This window comes from Cyclopterus lumpus, chromosome 9 (assembly GCF_009769545.1).
Source record: "Cyclopterus lumpus isolate fCycLum1 chromosome 9, fCycLum1.pri, whole genome shotgun sequence".
Taxonomy (NCBI): domain Eukaryota; kingdom Metazoa; phylum Chordata; class Actinopteri; order Perciformes; family Cyclopteridae; genus Cyclopterus; species Cyclopterus lumpus.
This window is the reverse complement of record NC_046974.1, coordinates 27,690,840-27,709,846: the sequence shown is the minus strand read 5'-3', so window position 1 is coordinate 27,709,846 and position 19,007 is coordinate 27,690,840. Positions and strand designations below refer to the sequence as shown.

At 41.4% G+C, this 19,007-nt stretch overlaps 1 protein-coding gene across 1 annotated transcript; it reads right to left on the bottom strand.

Moving 5' to 3' along the window:
- Positions 1-1,808: 1,808 nt before the first annotated feature.
- npr3 (natriuretic peptide receptor 3) lies at positions 1,809-19,007 on the bottom strand. Its single transcript, XM_034541853.1, has 8 exons — positions 18,051-19,007; positions 7,500-7,622; positions 6,262-6,437; positions 5,993-6,128; positions 2,874-2,968; positions 2,656-2,773; positions 2,483-2,567; positions 1,809-1,921 (listed from the first exon to the last, which is right to left on the bottom strand). Exons 1-8 carry the CDS (start codon positions 18,697-18,699, stop codon positions 1,810-1,812), a joined length of 1,494 nt encoding a protein of 497 aa, XP_034397744.1. The 5' UTR covers positions 18,700-19,007; the 3' UTR covers position 1,809.

The following is a 19,007-nucleotide window of genomic DNA, read 5'->3' as shown; positions in this document are numbered from 1 at the left end:
ATACATTTGAGAAAGTTTTCCTTGCGGTCAGCTGTTCAGCCAAAACGACCACAACCCAAGTTGTTCTTACTGCTGGCTTGTTACTGCTCTTTAAAGCATTCATGAATGATTTATTAAGCATTAATAAAGCACACTTTGTAAAGTAGGCCTAATCAGAGAGGACTACACTTTCTTATGCAGTAAGCAATTTGAATTCATGAAATAGACAAATAATAATAAAAAAGGACAATACTGTAAATGAGATCTAAAAGTGCAGATGTACTCCGTGTGATATGTGACCCAGTATTTCTCATTTTAAGAGCAATGTGCTCAGTTAGGAATGAGGAATTTGATTTGCACGGAGGTTATGGTGAACTGAAAACCTTAACATCAGTAGCTTAATATCAGTAGCTTATAGTCTCTATCACCTTTTAGTCGGTTAGCTCCAGCTGTATAATTTCTTCGAAGTTTACCAACCTCTAGCATTCGTCCTGAGAGGCTAAACTAGACCTCACCTGCCTCGTAGTGTTCGATACACCGTCTGTTCTGAATCATTTGCAGTCATGCTTACAACCATCTGAATATATATTTAGAACTTGTTTTAAATCAAACAAATTACTTTAGAAAAACCCTTAAAGGAGCTGTATACAACATTCAGAGTCTGGGCACCACAAGCAAACACGGTGGGGGCGCTAACGATGCTAACGGCGCTAACGGTGCAGAGAGCACCAACGACGGCAACAGAGCTAACAGTGTTAACCGGAGGGGGGAAATGAAGGGTGGGGGTTACACTGTATATACGAGGTGGCCGTCGTCATGGTGACGTCACCCATTGGTTTGTGGACTGACGTTTTGAAACCTCAAGTTTGGCAATTTCACTGTCGCCATGTGTTTATTTTTTAAAACTAATCAACGTAAATTACTATATTTGGAATGCGAAGGAGTGACTGGGAGACGCCGTATACGTCTCTGGTATCAGCAGCTACCTGTCAATCACCTTGTAGCCCCGCCCTAAAGCATCCCCTGGTTTATGGTCTATTTGACTCTAAATGGACCATAATTTAATAAATGACCATCACGCTGTATTGAAGAAGACTTTAAACTTGAGATTGAGACCAAAAACCCATGTTTACAATGTTTACTGAGGGAATAAATCAAGAGAGAAGTAGGATGATTTTCTCATAGACTTCTATACAACCAAGACTTCTTTTTGCAACCGGAGGAGTCGCCCCCTGCTGGTCAGTAGAGAGAATGCACGTTTTAAGACACTTCCGCATTGGCTTCACTCTTCAGAGTCGGAGGTTGTCGCCTGGGTTGAAACTGCGTTGTCAGCGGTTAGCGGCGTATGAGCGTTGTGGTGGTAAGCTAGTCAGTGGGGCATTAAGGAAGGGACTCCCGTTCTCCACGTTTGGGTTACCAAAACCAAGACCAATGGAGCTCAGTGTGACTTCATTCTCTGTTTAAGATTTCATCGTTACACAGCAAATAGATGTTTGCTGCTATATGTATGCTTTAAATATCGTATATAGAACCTTTAAAGAACATTATGGCCAACGCTTTCTATACACCGATACAATCATATACCTTTTGTACGAAGGACAATCCAAGTAAGTGGTGCTTTGTGAATGTTACAACTGTCCTGAGTTACAAGTCAAAACATTAAAGGATACAAACACAAAATAATGTCTCATGTCTAACAGCATGGTTCCACTGACAACCATTGCAAAGTCTTTGGTCACATTCAAATGTATAATTATCAGGGGGGTGGAGGGTGGGGGGGGGTGGGGGGGGGGGGGGGGGGGTGGAGGGGGGTGCTGACACTGCCACCGATTACGCTGCCGAGAAGTTCGATCTGATGGAGTCCTCTCGTAACTGACGGTGCTTCCCAGTGTCGCACTCTTCACTGTGCGTGCGACGCTCAATGGTAATCCTGTAGTTTTTTCTGCAGAGAGAAAAATATATATATATTTTTACTTTCTGGAGGTTCCACCGCTATTATCATAGTCGTACTCGGCCAAATAAATGAGTTGAGGAAGCAGCGGCTTACTTATTTGGTGGTAAAAACTGTTGTGAAAAGCCCATTACATTTTACAAAGTGACTCTTATTCAGCTTTAACCAACAGTACATGTACTGTACTGCTAGAAACTGTCCTTTTTCTAAGCAATACACATACATATATATTTAAGAGACATTTGGACTTGCTAATTTTTAATGCCAATTCCACATTGCAGTTTAAAAATTGTTCACTAAAAGGTCTGTTTTCAGCCTGTGTGCTTGTCTGACCTGAGGGTTGGTAATTAAGCCAAACTACAAAAACAAGTCCTAAATTGTGAATTGTTTCCGTTGAGTTGTTCACCTCTGGACCACCGCACAGTCTCTCTAGGCCTTCGAGTGGGAGGGCAGGTGGACATGTTTGAGTGATGGCTGAGCCACCTGAGAGTACTCAGCAGATAGTACTCGAACGCAACAATATTAGTATACATAAATATGACCTATTGTTACCTGAAAAAGTAGAATGCGATAAGCATAGCAGTTCCCAGAACAGCTCCCACTATGACTCCCGTCAAAGCTGATACTCCTAGTCCGCCTGTTTGGAAGAGCAGTTACTGGTAAAAACATGTACTCATACATATCGATAAACATACCAAGTGACATGAACTGTGGTGTTCATTTACATGATTTGTCTGCTATCTCTTTCTGTGCTATATGTCTTCCTTTCAGGGTGAAATGGTCCGTGTTGAAGGCCGGCAGCAGCTGAAAAGTCCCATTCTCACCAAAGTAGTTGGCCACCACCTGTGAGGGAGTAGAGCATGTTATCATCCGGTTGAGTTCCAGCACATTCATCTTCTTCTTGCTGTTAGGAAAGGTGTCACGATGTTGTTCCTGTTGTCACCTCATAGGTTCCTGCTTCAACATTCGTCATCGCCATCAAAGAGAAATCTCCATTTCTGTCACCATTGACGTCCATAGATACCTGGCCAGCAATCCCTGTCCACCACCATGAAAACAATGAGAGCAGAATTTAGTTTTTACCCTGTGTCTGCTAGTTTAGAAGAAGATTTCATTCATATACCATTTTGGGGGCCTATAATCTAACATACCATTCACAAACAAATAATATATTTTCTCAAATAAGGCCTAAAGTTATAGCCAAGGGCATGTTCGCCAGGGACAAATTAAATAGAGGCCAGGTGGAAAAAAGTGTGCATAAACTCCTGGTGCCCATATAATGTACATTTCCATCCCTTTAATTGAACAAATTCAACAATATAATCATGCTATTTTAATTAGTATTGTCCTATGTTTTTTTACAAGCATTTAATTACATAATATGCTTTTTCTCTCAACAGAGCTACACATCTACATCACACAACTAATTTAAAACTTTCAAAATACACTTACAAAAATATGTTCTGGTTCTACCTGCATACCAAGACAATATGAAATTCATTTCCTTTTACTGTAAAGCACTATATGTTATTTGGTTGAGTGCTGAACGTGTGCATTTTGACGGCATTCTACTAATGTCTTCTTAACTTTATAGCATAACATAAAAACATTTGTAATTGACAGCATTGCTGCCTTCCATTCTCCAAAACACGTATCCTATTCAGGGTCTGTCTATCACAGGCTTAGACAGACATTCACATCTACACCTACGGGCAATTTAGAGTCTAATTAACCTGAGCTGCATGTGTGGACTGTGGGAGGAAGCCGGAGAACCCGGAGGGAACTTATGCTGACACGAGGAGAACATGCAAACCCCACACAGAGCCCAGGCCGGGACCCGAACGCAGGCCGGGATCCGAACCCAGGCCGGGACCCGAACCCAGGCCGGGACCCGAACCCAGGCCGGGACCCGAACGCAGGCCGGGACCCGAACGCAGGCCGGGATCCGAACCCAGGCCGGGACCCGAACCCAGGCCGGGACCCGAACCCAGGCCGGGATCCGAACCCAGGCCGGGACCCGAACCCAGGCCGGGACCCGAACCCAGGCCGGGATCCGAACCCAGGCCCCTCTGCTGTGAGGCGACAGTGCTCGCCACAACACCACCGTTGCTGCCAGAAAAGCTCTATTCGCAAAATGAAATTTCTGACACTGATCAAAAAAGAAATCCAACATAAGTGGCCTTCGGTTCCAAATGTGAACAAAAACAATACACAAAACATAAAATATATATATTTAATTCACAGAAGGTGAAACAACCACTAAAGTGCACAGCCCTGGCAATGTTAGTGGTTTTTCACTTTCTGCTCTATTCGGCACACGTTCTCGTCCACATAACAACCATTGGCCAAATTTAAACAACTTACAGTAAATTTGATATTTCTCAATGATTAAATGTTCCGTTCATTCTTGCTGTATGCAAGCACTTGTAAATCAGACAGAAAATATCCGTAATTGTGGTACTGGGTAAGCTTGTATGTAAAGAAAATGTATTAATGAAGTATGTTAATTGACTGTACATTCCGGGAAAACATAATGAATTGCGTTAATAGTATAGTTAATAGTTGTGTTTTTGTCAACATGGATAACATTCTCATCTTACAGGAACAGGAACAAGTGGAGAAACGTCTCGTTCCATGTTGATTTTCTGGGATCCATCACCAACAGCGACTGATGCTGCCAACAATCAGAAGCTTCGACATTTTCTGGGGTTCACCAATATTTTTCTTCTTCTTAAGATAATTTGGGGAATTCATTTGATAGTGATAGTTGAGACAGGAAACATGGGGAATGAGATTAGGGGAATGACATGCAGATAACAGACCGGACAGCCAGGAAGGAAAATGGGAGCTGGCTCCTCAGGGCATTTGTGCTCATGTGTTATGCTCCTGAACTATTGGAGTTCATCCTGCAGATGTATGCAGAACTACAGTGCTCACCTCATATAATTGCTCATTCGTGTGAACCTGGCCCCAGACAAGACTTTTGGTAAAGTTTGGTACGTTTAACTTCTCCCATCCATGCTCCTTGATCCCTGTCAATTAGAGCTGAGAGATCAGAGGACTACAAGCCTTACCAATGACCCTTGTTCTACTGAAAGATGTCACCCGCCGACATTAGGATCGGGGAGGCACTGGTTGGAGGGGGTGGAGCAGCCTTTTGTGTTAAGGACGTACAACAAAAAACAGATACCCGGTAGTTCATTGCCACCTGCCAGACCTGCTCCCCAAACACAAACCATCATCGTTCTCCCTTCCAGCTTCTGGTCTGCCTCCATCTGACGGTAACGCCGTCATTCTCACAGCTGTTGGCCGGTTTTTAAAGTCTGCTCACATTACTCCATATGCCCTCTTTAGGTTGCAATGGCAATGCTGTTAAGAGACGTAACCATCGCACACAGGTACAAGTAGGTAGTGTGGCCCAGGTTCTATATACATATATATATGTATATATGTATATATATATATATATATATATATATATATATATATATATACATACATATATATATATGTATGTATATATATATATATACATATATATGTATATATATATATATATATATGTATATATATATATATATGTATATACATATATACATATATATATGTATATACATATATATGTAGTGTGTGTGTAGTGTGTGTAGTGTGTGTAGTGTGTGTGTAGTGTGTGTGTGTAGTGTGTGTGTGTAGTGTGTGTGTGTAGTGTGTGTGTAGTGTGTGTGTAGTGGGTGTGTGTAGTGTGTGTGTGTAGTGTGTGTGTAGTGTGTGTGTGTAGTGTGTGTGTAGTGGGTGTGTGTAGTGTGTGTGTGTAGTGTGTGTGTAGTGTGTGTGTTATTAAGGAGCAGTGAAGCTCCCGGGGAGCAACTGGGGGTTCAGTGTCTTGCTCAAGGACACTTCAACATGAACTCTGGGGAGAGGGGTTGGAAGGGGGGTGGAACCGGGTACCGTGGTTACGGGACGACCTCTCTGCCCATGCGATTCTAGTATATTTAAAATAAGGCTACTCTTGTTTTCGATCTTCACACCCCAGCAGTAACATGATGGCACAGTGCGTCTTACCTTCAAAGGTTCTGTTCCACATGCGGGAGGTGATCTCCGTCCCGTTCTTCTTACTGTATCCATTCTTCATGGCTTCGTGCAGGGCGATGGCATACAGCAACATGGCGTCATGGAATCCCTCCACAAACATGTTGACCTGAAGTGGAACATGGAGCTTGATTGTGATCAACAGTTACAAAGGCCTTCAAGACGCATGTTACAATGTGAGCTTTGGAGAATCGATAACTGGAATACTGGAATGCAGACCCAGCATTATTAAACATACGTACACTTCCGCAGTCTTTGCAGTCATGATACCCTTCGTTTTCTATGGACTTTTTCATTTCCATGGAGAAGTTTTCAAACTCGGGCTTGACTGTCCTGAGCAGTGTCAACGTGTTCAGAGAAGCATAGGCTTGCCTCGCATCGTTGTCATATTTATCTCCTCTCTTCCACGAACCATTGCCTAGAGTTTGAATTATAAGAGACAGAACAAGGAACATTTTCCAAACATTATTGTTAAATACATTTAGTAAAATACTGATCCTGAACGTACAATAATAATAATAATAATAATAAGCCCTGGCTACTGAGCTAAGTAGCTAGCTACAGCCAAGTGAAAGAAAACAAAACGTTTCACAGAACCAGAGGCATCGGTTTTGGATTCAGGGAATTTAGGGCAGTAATAGAATAGAATGTCAGCGAGGACGCGGTGCTTCTTCTCACCTGCATAACGAGCCACACACAAGGTAACAACGTAATACGCCTTATGGTTTATTCATAGTATTTCTTTCAAATAGTGGCACTGACTTTTTTATTTAATCATACTCATATTTGTGTTTGTCCTCATATGTGTCCTGTGATCTGCCTTTGAATGTAATGATCTTTTCTTTTCTTTTTAAACAACAGCATTATTTTGAAAATGACATACCCATTTAAGAAATGATCAGTATTGGTATTGTAAAATGTTTTAACAAAAAGTATTGATATCTTATCGACTTACAAAATGTGGTATGGCCTTACCCAAAGAGAGAGACGTTAGGCCCACCGTAGCAGAGCGGAGGGGGTTTCCGTTGGATGCAATATGCAACCTCACTGCTAGGTGGCACTAAATCCTAAATACTGGTCCTTTAAGAAAACTAACTCTGAACCCCTCCGGTTCACATTAATTATGATTCTGCAGTGCACAGATGACATTAAGTGTCATGTTCATCAAGTAGAGTGTGTGTGGAGACTCAAAGTGTGGTCCAGGGAGGTCAGAGGGCATGTAGGACATCCAACTTTCTTGCCAGATGTGATTTTGGTCATTCCCTCATAGTCTAGATTATAATCCCCGATGTCTCTGTGCTCTTTTGGCATTTTAACCAAAGAAAATCTGTCCCTGTCCACATATTTATGGGCTGCAGTGTAGATGAATAGAAAATGTACATTAAAACCACAGAAGATGTCAAACAAACCAGCGGGATTTACATCATTCCTTCAGTTTGTGAAATATACACATGTACAAGTAATTGGATGTTAACTTTACCGTAAGAAGAGGCGTTGAAGAGTTCAACGTTAAAGAACATATAATTGCCGTTGGTCAACCGTCGTCGGTGTGCGGCCAGCATGATCTCTCGTATCTGATCCGCTCCCATGCACATGATCACCACTGCAGGACAACAGGCAGATGCAGTCCATATTATTATGAAGATCACATGAAGAAACAATTAGAAGACAATAAACATTACTTTCAGGGACCTAATGCATACACTATGCATGTTTATGGTTGATTCACTTCTCACTTGGCATCAAGTATCAGTAGTTGAGGATGTATTTTTACATGAGTAAATAGAAATGAAGGGGAGGTACATTTCAATTCAATTCAGTTTATTTTGTATAGCCCAATATCACAAATCACAAACTCCCCTCAGAGGGCTTTACAATCTGTACACATACGACATCCCTGACCTTTGACCTCACATCGGATCAGGAAAAACTCCCAAAATACAGAAAAATCCCTTTCAGGGTAAAAAAGGTAAGAAACCTGGAGAAAAGGGTGGGCTAGTTTGAACATTCAGTTTGAGCTGGTATGGGATGTTCATCCTGTCTGGAGTACATGTACTATAATGTACTACACTGTACTATAATGTACTATAATGTACTATAATGTACTATACTACTATAATGTACTATAATGTACTATACTGTACTATACTGTACTATAATGTACTATAATGTACTATACTACTATAATTTACTATAATGTACTATAATGTACTACACTGTACTATAATGTACTATAATGTACTATACTACTATAATGTACTACACTGTACTATAATGTACTATACTGTACTATAATGTACTATACTGTACTATACTGTACTATAATGTACTATAATGTACTATACTACTATAATTTACTATAATGTACTATAATGTACTATAATGTACTACACTGTACTATAATGTACTATAATGTACTATACTACTATAATGTACTATACTGTACTATACTGTACTATAATGTACTACACTGTACTATAATGTACTATACTACTATACTGTACTATAATGTACTATACTACTATAATGTACTATAATGTACTATACTGTACTATAATGTACTATAATGTACTATACTACTATAATTTACTATAATGTACTATAATGTACTATAATGTACTACAATGTACTATAATGTACTATAATGTACTATACTACTATAATGTACTATACTGTACTATACTGTACTATAATGTACTATACTACTATAATGTACTATACTGTACTATAATGTACTATAATGTACTATACTGTACTATAATGTACTATAACGTACCATACTGTACTATAATGTACTATACTGTACTATAATGTACTATAATGTACTACACTGTGCTACAATGTACTATAATGTACTATAATGTACTATACTGTACTATAATGTACTATGATGTACTATAACGTACCATACTGTACTATACTGTACTATAATGTACTATAATGTACTACACTGTGCTACAATGTACTATAATGTACTATAATGTACTATACTGTACTATAATGCACTATACTGTACTATAATGTACTATAATGTACTATACTGTACTATAATGTACTATAATGTACTATACTGTACTATAATGTACTATAATGATAATGTACTATAATGTACTATACTGTACTATAATGTACTATAATGATAATGTACTATAATGTACTATAATGATAATGTACTATAATGTACTATAATGTACTATACTGTACTATAATGTACTATAATGTACTATACTGTACTATACTGTACTATAATGTACTATAATGTACTATAATTTACTATAATGTACTATGTTACACCCACATTAAGAAAGAAAGGAAGAGCTGCTTTGCTTGTACTTTCTTCTCTTTTTAAATCAACTCGGTGTGAAATTTGACTTGTGCAAAAATGGAGGAAGTCCAACACGTTATTTTTAATCTAAATAGTTGGAAACGTGCCAACACCAACATATCGGCCTATTTGGGAAACAACATGACAACAGAAAAAAAATAAAACCAACAGGCGAGCAAGACCCTGTTAACGCTCTACAAATGGGCCGTTGTAATGTCTTGAGTTATGAAATTAGCATATTTGGTCTTGCGATGTAAGTAGGGGGTCCAATGGTCCCTCCCCCACTTCCTACCACCCCTACTTCCGCCGCTCTTGATTGGACCACATCTTGAACTACAGTTTGATTAATCTGAAGTATAGCATTCACCAAGATGACACTACTACCCAAAATGAATTCACTTTTTTACATGATTACAGTACATCCACCCACCACACGGTACAACTCTTTAGATTCTACAAAAACACAATTTTCATAGGAAAAATACAAATACAATAATAAGTTTCAATCATTAGAAAATGATAACCAGATGAATCCATTGGATCTAACAATGATATGCCTGGTTAGGTATTGAACAACCCTCCATCAGCACCTGTATAAAACACGATAACGTTGCCATCTGATGTGTCCCTGAATGCAGCGCTGACAGCTGTGCAATCAAATGAAGAGCTGATGAAGTCAGTGAAGCGGTCACCATGTGTCTGTGTCTAATAACGTGCCTAATAACATGTGTCTGTGCCCAATAATGTGTGTCTGTGCCTAATAACATGTGTATGTGCCTAATAACGTGCCTAATAACATGTGTCTGTGCCTAATAACGTGTGTCTGTGCCTAATAACGTGCCTAATAACATGTGTCTGTGCCTAATAACATGTGTATGTGCCTAATAACATGTGTCTGTGTCTAATAACGTGCCTAATAACATGTGTCTGTGCCCAATAATGTGTGTCTGTGCCTAATAACATGTGTATGTGCCTAATAACGTGCCTAATAACATGTGTCTGTGCCTAATAACGTGTGTCTGTGCCTAATAACGTGCCTAATAACATGTGTCTGTGCCTAATAACATGTGTATGTGCCTAATAACATGTGTCTGTGTCTAATAACGTGCCTAATAACATGTGTCTGTGCCCAATAATGTGTGTCTGTGCCTAATAACATGTGTATGTGCCTAATAACGTGCCTAATAACATGTGTCTGTGCCTAATAACGTGTGTCTGTGCCTAATAACGTGCCTAATAACATGTGTCTGTGCCTAATAACATGTCTGTGCCTAATAACGTGCCTAATAACATGTGTCTGTGCCTAATAACGTGCCTAATAACATGTGTCTGCGCCTAATAACGTGCCTAATAACATGTGTCTGCGCCTAATAACGTGCCTAATAACATGTGTCTGTGCCTAATAACGTGCCTAATAACATATGTCTGTGCCTAATAACATGTGTCTGTGCCTAATAACATGTCTGTGCCTAATAACGTGCCTAATAACATGTATCTGTACCTAATAACGTGCCTAATAACATATGTCTGTGCCTAATAACGTGCCTAATAACATGTGTCTGTGCCTAATAACGTGTGGTTTGCATTCGTTAACACAACGATTAAAACAAAAACCGTACCATTGACAACAAGACAAGTTTGAAAGGATGTTTACTTATTTTCACGTTTAATTCCTGCCTCTCCTACATGCCTGTCGATCAATATCCAAATACGAACGTGTACATGAATAGTCATGTATTCACTGCAGCCCAGTGACTTTCAATACGCTCATCAAAGTGATGTATGGTGGTGCACGGCACGCGTCACCAGGGGTCAAACAGGAAGAGGGGTGGTGGGGAAAAATATTCAAGGCTCATTTAAGGTGGGCTGACCTTTAAGGTGGACTGCTGCTACTACGGCTACTCGGGTTGGAGTCCAGGACCCGGTTATCCCGGCGCTTTGCAGACGAGTACACGGAGTTGGAGTTCTGCCTCCACTCTCAGGCACAGGGAGCGCTGAAGCTTTTCATCACTCGGAGCGCAACTTGTCTTAAAGCTCAACTTTTAAAATCGTTGAAAGTGCAAACGAAGGTTTGCCTGAAGACTCATCACATGAAAATAAAAAGCTTCACTGGGTTGATATTAACTTTTCCTTTGCAACACAAACAAGGCTCGCAATTGAAAAGGCCAGCGTGCCGTGTTAATAAGGAAGATTCAGAGTCCTGCTGGAACATTCCTCACAACTCTGTCACTTAAACACACCTCCTGAAATATCCCTCGAGTCAGTGGGACAAACTTCACCTCAGTCCTGCCAGCACTATAGCACCCTTTAATTACACTGGGCTCCACACACACTACCGACCCTTGTGTGTGCCCGGCAGGCCGTTCCGTAGGGGCAGCGCTCGTAGCCAGCAATATTTCAAAACTTCTGGATTTTTCCTTTTTTGCGCTGGGCGCTGACGCTAGTTACAAATGGACTCAGGAATGGGGCAGCACATGCTCACTGACTGCCCGCACTGTCTTTTTAAGCGACCTGTGAAACTTCTGAAGCCGGAGCGTATGCAAATAGGGGGAGCTGTTGTCCATTGCTCCAAAAAATTCATAATCAATAAATCAAGGATACATGTTGGAGATGTAGAAAGGAGAGTAAGGTGACGGCTGCTGCTGTTGTTGTTTTTGCTGTTGTTGTTGTTATTAACAGTATTGTCCTTTCAGAGCCGTGGGACGTTTGTGGTCACTCTGTAAAAGCCAGCTCTTGCCTTACATCCACGCTGGAGTCCCGGGGGAGTTCCCTCCAAACACAAAGGCTTCATACAACTCGGGATGGGAGCGCATGTGTCGGGAGGATTAGCATCAAGAGAAACGGGCCAATCCTGAGAGAGGCGCTTCCCGAAGGTTGTTAGTTGCACGTTGTTAACGGTGCGAAAAGGTGCAGCACATTGGTGAGGGGGGGTATACAAATGATAGTTTGTTGGTTGTTTTGTTGTCATACATCCCTGTGCATGGTTATATAACATAATAAAGTTTCTTATTATTAGTAATCATTCAAACAAATCTATTCCTCTACAAATCTTCAAATAATCATTATTATTATAAATTATAAATATTAGAGAAATCCGGATGGTCTCTGAACTATGGTCAAAATGGTCGTCAATACAGCTAATCATTAATTATCATCCATAAGGGGGCATAACCATGGCTATAAATCGATGCTTCTGGATGTTTTGCTTTGTCCAACGTGAGGATGCGAGGTGTCCCGATTAATAAAATAATTATGCAAAGTATTCTTTGCCTATTCGGCTACTTGTATTGCTACTTGTACACAAGTGGATGCTGGTGGTTGTGTTAACTCTGGTCCATCACACCAGGTCCTCCATTCCCTCTAACGTCTCCCCACTGTGACACTAATGACGGCTAAAGCAATATGAATATACAGCAGCCCTGATATGAATATAGGGCTCCACAAGTCTGCTTTTTAATGTTGAATTCTTCACATACTAAAAACTTGGCAATGATGCACAGTTTTACCTACAGTCTGCGGCCTGGTTAAAGGTGCCATAACCTCTGAAACCCAGGCATTGGTTTTATTAATGTAGATGTTATTTGTTCTCCTGTTTAAGACGTCTGTCAAGAATCTGTCTCTTCATTTATTCTTTTCTTTTGGTTTTTAGGGGATTTTGTTAAAAGAAATGCAGCGGTTACAAATATCCCCACTTTAATTTGAATATTGGTGATTCAATGATATCAAAATATGCTTAAATCTTAAGATTTTAATTGCATGATACAATAAACATCAAATTAATTTGACCAGTAAAATTCCAGTAGATCCAGTTTGTGAACCGTTCCAACGTCACTTCAGCCACCTGCTCCTCTAGACCTGTCTCCAGGCCCCCCTCGGTGGAGCTGCTGCCATGTGGTTGGATGATTACACAGAGGTATTAATAATAAAGAGGCGGGTCAATGTAGTGACCTTTAGGGTCGGAATGAGACTTTCAAATGACATCGGCCTCACAATGAACAGGACTTTCACCCTGTAGACCGCTGTCCGTGTCCTGTAGGAAACCTTTTCCTTAGTTTGTGTTGCGTAACTTTAACTTTACTAACGCGCGTCACATAACAAGGGTATTCATCGAGGGGTATGTCGAGCATATAGTGGGAAGCGGTTCTCAGGGTGTCTGTACAGCACCCTAGCTTTAGAAGAACTCACCCCAAAGGAAAAGTCTGCTCTTAAAAACAGCACTATTCAACAACAAATAACTGTTTCCTGTCCAATTGAACTGAAACGGAGGCTCTATCACATGATGTCCTCAGCCACAGGTCTACCTGTAATGCAATTATACCTGCACAGCCTCAGGCACTGCTTTGGCCTGTTGACACGATCTGATGACGCACCCACGGTGGGTTGTTCTGAAGCATCTTCAACCCTCAATGACGATTCTGCTTTACAACCTGCGTCTTATCTTTGTGGTCTTGGCCACCATTCATAGAGGTTATGAGGTTATGATAACCTTGTATTGTCCAAGTTAATTACCGAGATCACCGGGGAACACGGTGATGTGTCACACACACACACACACACACACACACACACACAGCTCTAAACCGTTTCCTTCTGAGGTAAAAACTAACGAGTGAGAACACCTGAACTGTCGGTTATAAAACAGAAAACTGTGTGTAGGACCAAGTTGAAGCAGGACGTGAGTTTAAAAAAGAGATGGATGTTAACAACAGTGAGAGTAATAATGTCACCGAGTGTCGGCTCAAACAGAACTAAATTAAAACCAGACAAGGACGAGTCATAGCTGGTTCTGTTTTGGATCTAATTCCAGGTTAATATATTATCTCACGTAAGAAGCAGCCAGCGCCTCATTAAAGGACAGACCTCCCTGTTTATCACTCATATAAAGTGTTATTGTGTATGTAATGATACTTTGTTTAACAGACAGGCCTCGTGTGATAATCATGAACGTGCCCACAGTGCGCTGTCCCGGGTCCTGAAACGCAGCCCCAGAACTCGCCAGACGTTCTCAACGCCGCCAGCTCTTTTATTTGATTTGATGGCAGAAGCTGCCAACAAATGAGCACATTGTTTTTTATGGGCTATCCCTGTGATTCATTTGAGATGCAAGTTTGAGGAAAGTTTGATATCTTGTTGTCTCCAAAACTGCAACATGATTACATAGGGCTGGTAATATATTCCTGCTTATCATACTTTATATCATATTCACAACTCTGATGGTCTTCTGGCTGGATAAGGAAACCCTCTGGGTGCCTGTATGCGGGTGGGGCTCGCCAGTTAGGGGAAATACATTTGTGATGATACATTTATTCTACTAGAATTACATCCTTTACACCCATGTCGGTCCAAAATGTCATCACTCCATCATTTTATCCAATATCAGACATTTAGTTAGATATGGACGTACAGGTTTCTTTAGTTTTTTCAGTTCCGTCCTGAGTCCGAGTGGACAATTGTGCCACAAGTTGACTCAGTTCCCTGTAGGACCAGAACAGCCCACCTGACAACATAAAGCCTAAAGCAACACGGTGCCGTGTGCAGATTGTTACTGTTTGTCTACTAGATCACTTTGCTGATGCACATTGTTCCACGTTGGTGTGAACCCAGGGGTTCTGGTCTTAGAACCAGCCGGATGTCGATGGGGTCCTTGACTCCAGTGACCCCGGGCGCTGGTATGGGCAAAGATGGGAAATGCAGCAGCATCAAATCCTGTTGTCAGTGTGCATTAGGGGTGCAAAGGGGCGGAAAGTTTCCGGTAAATTTCCGTAAAGTTTTTTTGCAAAAGCATATAACAGGGAACTTAAATGTAGCTGAGAACAAGACTACGCACGCCGAGCTCAGCTGGACCCTGAATGCAGCTGGTTGGGAACATTGTCTGACAGAAACGTAAACATAAAACGTTCTGTTGTTTCTGAACGTCTTTGTCATCAGTGTCTGAACGTTTCAGCCCTTTGTCTGGCAAGTGTGAGAGCGCCGAGTGGCGTAGAGGCCAAGAGCGGTATTGCAGACAGATAGAGATTTAAATTATAGCTGCAACATATTGAAAAAAATAACTGAACTAGTTAATTTTTTGGAGCTGTGAACTTAGTTCAACATTTTGAATTATGAACTATGAACTGAACTAGTTCATGTAGAAAGTGAACTTTCCCAACACTGTTTGTCATTAGCATATTGATTACTTGGTAAACTGAAGCCATGTTCATTTTAATACCAAGTTTATTTGTATACAGTAGACTAACTTTTTACAGCAGTGAGGAGGACGTTGATGAGGTCCAGGAAGAAAGCATTTAGATTCAGGGAAAAACACACAAAAAACAATGTGGGTTGGGGGGTGGTGATCATAGGGAATACACCTTTTGTATTCAACGTTCATGTTTTTGTTGTTCGATGAAAGAATAAAGTTCTACTCACAAAATGTCAAAAAAGTAAAAAATTTCATTTTTAAAAGTTGTATTATAATTGTTTGCATGCATGTCTGCTTATGACAAGGTACATACAGTTAAATGACCCCAACATGTCCAGTTTATTCCCGTTAATTCCCGTGGAAAGTTTCCAACTTTGAATATTCCCGGAATTTTGCAACCCTGGTGTGCATTGATACAAAAGGTGGAGCTTATGGCCGCTGACACGGCTTCTGCTGAGAAGATGTCCAAGCCTCTCCGCTGAGCACCTGCTGTGCCAGGAACACTCATTTCCCGTCATCAGGTGCACTTTGTGGCCCTGCAGCGTTTAGAATGTGAAATATATGCTAATTTATATGACAGCCACTTGTGTGATATGAGGTCATCAGGAAGTTATGACCGGAGGATTGTGGCCAACCCGAGCTGAAACAACCCTGGACATACGTACGCTCTCATTTGGGTTGACAACAGTCCTACTACTGCTACGAATTCATGTTGTTGAATAGATTCAAAATCTCTTGAGAAATGATTTGGGTTGGCCCTGGTTTAAAAAGAATGTGCCAGTGTGTTCTGAGGGTCATGTGGATACATTTGACATTGTATTGGTCAGAGATGCTCATTGTTTTCTACCCAAGAAGCATTTACTTTAGTTTAGTTGCTCATCAATATCTCATCAGCCCATTTGAAAGGTCTTTTCGTTTGCGCTCATTTTGACTGAAAACAGCCAGAAACACGTATCAAATGATAATATGAAGGAAAACATGGTTTAACATGATTTCTTTTTAGAAACTACTTCTTAGAACAGATTTCCCATTAGCAGTTCATTTTAATGAGAGTGTGGTTTCCATTACTCCACTAACTCAAGCTGTCATTTATTACTGACAGCAGCCAGAAATATGTCTCAAAACTGAATATGAAAGAAAACATGTTTTTTATATGATTTCCTTTAAAAAAACTTCCTCTGAAAAGCTGTTTCCATTTTAATGTTCTCTCTCTTTAATGTTTAATCACAGAACTAACTGAAGCTGTCATTTCTTACTGAAAATGGCCAGAAACACGTTTCTGCTGGAGAAACACTGAAACGTGGATAACATGAATTTCCTCTGGAAACTTCCTCTAAACAGCAGATTGTTTTCATTTGAGGTTCTTTTCACGAAACACTTTCATGACTATAACTGTAATGTTACCCTGAAAACATCCAACAAAAACATGTTTCTGCTCAACACTGAACATGAAAGAAAAAGAAAGAAAACATGAAAGAAAAAGACAGAAAGCAAGAAAGAAATATGAAAGAAAACATGGATTAACGTGATTTCCTATATGATGCATTCCCAGTGAGATGGTGCATGCCAGCAGCACACAGGACGTTATGTAACTGGGTCTGTGTGATGCAAATGAACCCGTGTGAAGTGACATCTTCACGTTACATATGAATTTATTAAATTCAGATTTCCATTGCAGTTGGATCTTTTTGTAATTACTGTCTACCACAAATATATATGATTTTATACGTGTTATATTTGATCCTTGTGTTTTCCCTTTGAATTAAATGATGTCTTAGATTACCATTTTTACAAGCATGATTTTCATTGACACATTTGATGAACATTGTTGGAGTTGAAGATTTGCATCGCTAACAACGCTGTAATTAATGCGCACATGACAATAATTGGTTGATTAATTGATTTGGCAGAAATTATTCATCAGAAAGCCTCCTGACAGCTAATATATCATTTATTGGGGGACGTGTTGAATTTGTGAATATAAATAAATATAAAAGTCTCCTTTTAAGGTGAGAGACGCGACAGGTGGACGGGGTGAAAAACTCCCAGAAATCACCATGAAACTCCAGTTGAATACTTACATTAAGTTTTCATATGCAAATAAAGCATTATTCTGGTCAATTTGCTCCAGGTTTCAGGAGTAACATGTTAAATGTATAACAGGCTATGATTTATGAACAACCCCCTCTGTCAAAACCTTCAGAAAATAGAGAGGAATGAAAGTGTAAACGTTTGGTGGAGAACATTTTAAAGAAGTGTGCATGATGATAAATGAATAATAACTAACACATATAAACTGATTACTCAGTTTATATGTGTTAACATCAGTTTACATGGATGTTGGCTGTTTTCCTTCCACTGGTCTGAAACAAGACGTCTTATGGAAGCGAACAAGCACAACATCTCAAACATCTGCTTTGCTTGTCAAGCTGGCTTGAGATCAGATCGTGAACCCCGACGTGACGTCACCGGGTCCTTCATCTCCATGACCCCTGTGACCTCCTTCAGGGGTCAGAGCATCTTACCTTCGGTGTCCTGGATGTTCTGGAGGACGTCGTCGGTGTCCACGCGCTCCTCGAAGGCGTAGGTCTTGATGTTGAAGTCGGCCATCAGGTGGTAGACCCCCTCCAGCGTGAAGTAGCAGTTCCGCTCCCCCTTGTCGTCCTCGTACACGAGCAGCGCGCTCCTCCACGTGAAGTGCTCGAACATCGCGGCGAACGTCTCCGCCATCTTCACGTGCGGCGGCGCGATGCGGGTCAGGTGGGAGTACTCGCCCTGCTTGTCGCCGAAGCCGGCGGCCAGGGCACCTGCCGAGATCACCGGGATGTCCCAGCGGGACGCCAGCCTCACCACGGCCGCAGCCTCGTACTCGCACACCGGCCCCAGGATCAGGTCCGGCTTGCGCGCGCACGACCGGTCCACCAGCGCGAACATGGCGTCGTTCACGCAGTCGGAGTCCTCGAACTGGACGTTGAAGCGGAACCCGGAGAACGCGTCCGCGTCCGCCCGCAGCCGCCGCTGCGCGTAAAAGATCGCGGGCGCGACTCGCGCGTGCGAGAACGGGAAGGAGTTGTTCTGCGGCAGGAACACCAGCACCTCCACGTCCTCGGTGACGGTCACCACCGGGGTCAGGAGCGTGAACAAGTACACGCACAGTGCGCTGGAGTGTGGCATGATGCGCCCTGCACCCGCCCCCCAACACGCACACACACGCGCACACACACGCACACACACACACACACACACGAATGTTTCTTTTCCCCAAGTTGCGTCCACTGTTTGCGCACGCGCTGCAAACAGAGAGCCTCCTAATAGTGAATGAGTGTGTTTGTCTTTTTTAGAGATCTGCCGGACTGTGTGTGTTTTTATTCTGCATTTAGAGTTGTTTTGCTTGTTGTTGTTGTTGTTGTTGTTGTTGTTGTTGTTGTTGCCCCCCCTTCTTTACAGCTGATCCCGCCCGGCTCGGAGGTCCTTCCAGCTCC